We start from the raw sequence: 1,529 nt of genomic DNA on the forward strand, positions 1-1,529 counted from the left end.
TTCACTATAAGCATTTGTCTTCATATTTTTTAATTTTATTGATGTTAAATGTTAAGCATAAATTATCAAAGGCATTGTTTATTAGTGAAGATGACTTTATTGGATATGTTAACTATGGAGATGAGAATGAGGACATAGTTGCTTCAGAGGTGTTGGTTTTTTATGTTGTTGGTCTGAGAGAAGCTTGGAGGCATTAAATAGCTTATTTTTATACAAATAAATTATCATCTCACAAGTTGAAAGATTTTATAGAGAAAGCCATTGATAAGTTATATAATGCTGGAGTTAGGGTAAACAACATTTGTTTTTCTTATGTTAAAATTTTTATACATTATATTTATTTTTTAGGGTTGTTTCACTGGTAATGGATGGGTTGGTCACTAAAGTTTCGGCATGTGGATTGCTTGGATGCTCTTTCACATTTCCAAACATGCAAACAAGTTTCTTGTCCCCAACAACCGGCCAGAAAATATATATCATGTTTGATGCATGCCACATGCTGAAATTAATGAAGAATATGTTTCATTCTTATATGATATTTTATAATAATAATCCAATCAAATGGAATCATATCGTAAACTTAGTTAATTATCAGCAACAAATCAAAATGAAACTAAAAAATAAATTAACCAAAAATTGTGTAAATTTTGAAAAGCATAAGATGAAAGTTAAATATGCATCTCGAGTCTTTAGTTGCTCTGCAGCTAAATCACTGGAACTCTTAAACGGATTTTATGTTTTTTTCTGACGTTTCTGAAACAATAGCTTTTGTGAAAAACATCAATGATCTTTTCCATATATTGAACAGCAAACTGGTGCCAGATAGAGAATGGAAGCAATCCATTACAAAGAGCAACCTGACAGCCACTATAGATAAACTTTATGAAATGAAAGCCTACTTACTAAGTTTGAAAAATTTAGATGGTGTTACATTTACAAAACTCAAAGGTTTTTTTTATATATCTCAATATCTAAACTAAAACTTAATTAAAAATAATTTCATAAAAATGTGCATAAATTGGCTTGGACAATTGACATATCCCTCAAAAGGAGTATTAAAAGTAAAACGATACATTTATTTATTTTCTGGTAAAAACAATAAATTTTAATGATTTTCAGATCTGCCAAGAATCAGAAAGATTATTAAAAATAAATAATTATTGTTTTAAGAAAAAACTTGTAATTGAAAGCAACATACTCCCACAATGTGTCAACGAAGATTTATTTAACATGGAAAGTCATTTCAATGATGTACAGAATGCAAACCACTATTATGAATTAATAAAAAAAATAATAACATCATGTACAACATTAAGACGTTTTAACTTAACTAAAGAGTTTTCTATCAACATGCAGTTTTAATAAAAGTAAATTAAATAATAAAATGGAACGAAAATTATACTATTTAAATTTATTAAATCAATTGTTTTATTAAATTTGTACAGTGCTTCTAATAGATTACATCAGAAGCAAATTCTACAACCTTTTATCTTTTTATATATATATTTTACTTTTCAAGATAGTTGAAA

General features: G+C 26.9%; 1 protein-coding gene across 1 annotated transcript in view; it reads left to right on the forward strand.

Annotated features, from left to right (window-relative positions):
- The window catches only part of HELRODRAFT_166738 (hypothetical protein), a gene marked incomplete at both ends in the record, with an annotated part of 1,343 nt that extends 363 nt beyond the window's left edge, over positions 1–980 (forward strand). The window contains one exon of the mRNA XM_009011960.1: positions 766–980. Coding sequence (XP_009010208.1) covers positions 766–980 — 215 coding nt within the window. The remainder of the gene's footprint in view (positions 1–765) is intronic.
- Between the last annotated feature and the right edge of the window lie 549 nt (positions 981–1,529).

The sequence above is a fragment of the Helobdella robusta genome (genome assembly GCF_000326865.2).
Source record: "Helobdella robusta unplaced genomic scaffold HELROscaffold_10, whole genome shotgun sequence".
Taxonomy (NCBI): Eukaryota; Metazoa; Annelida; class Clitellata; order Rhynchobdellida; family Glossiphoniidae; genus Helobdella; species Helobdella robusta.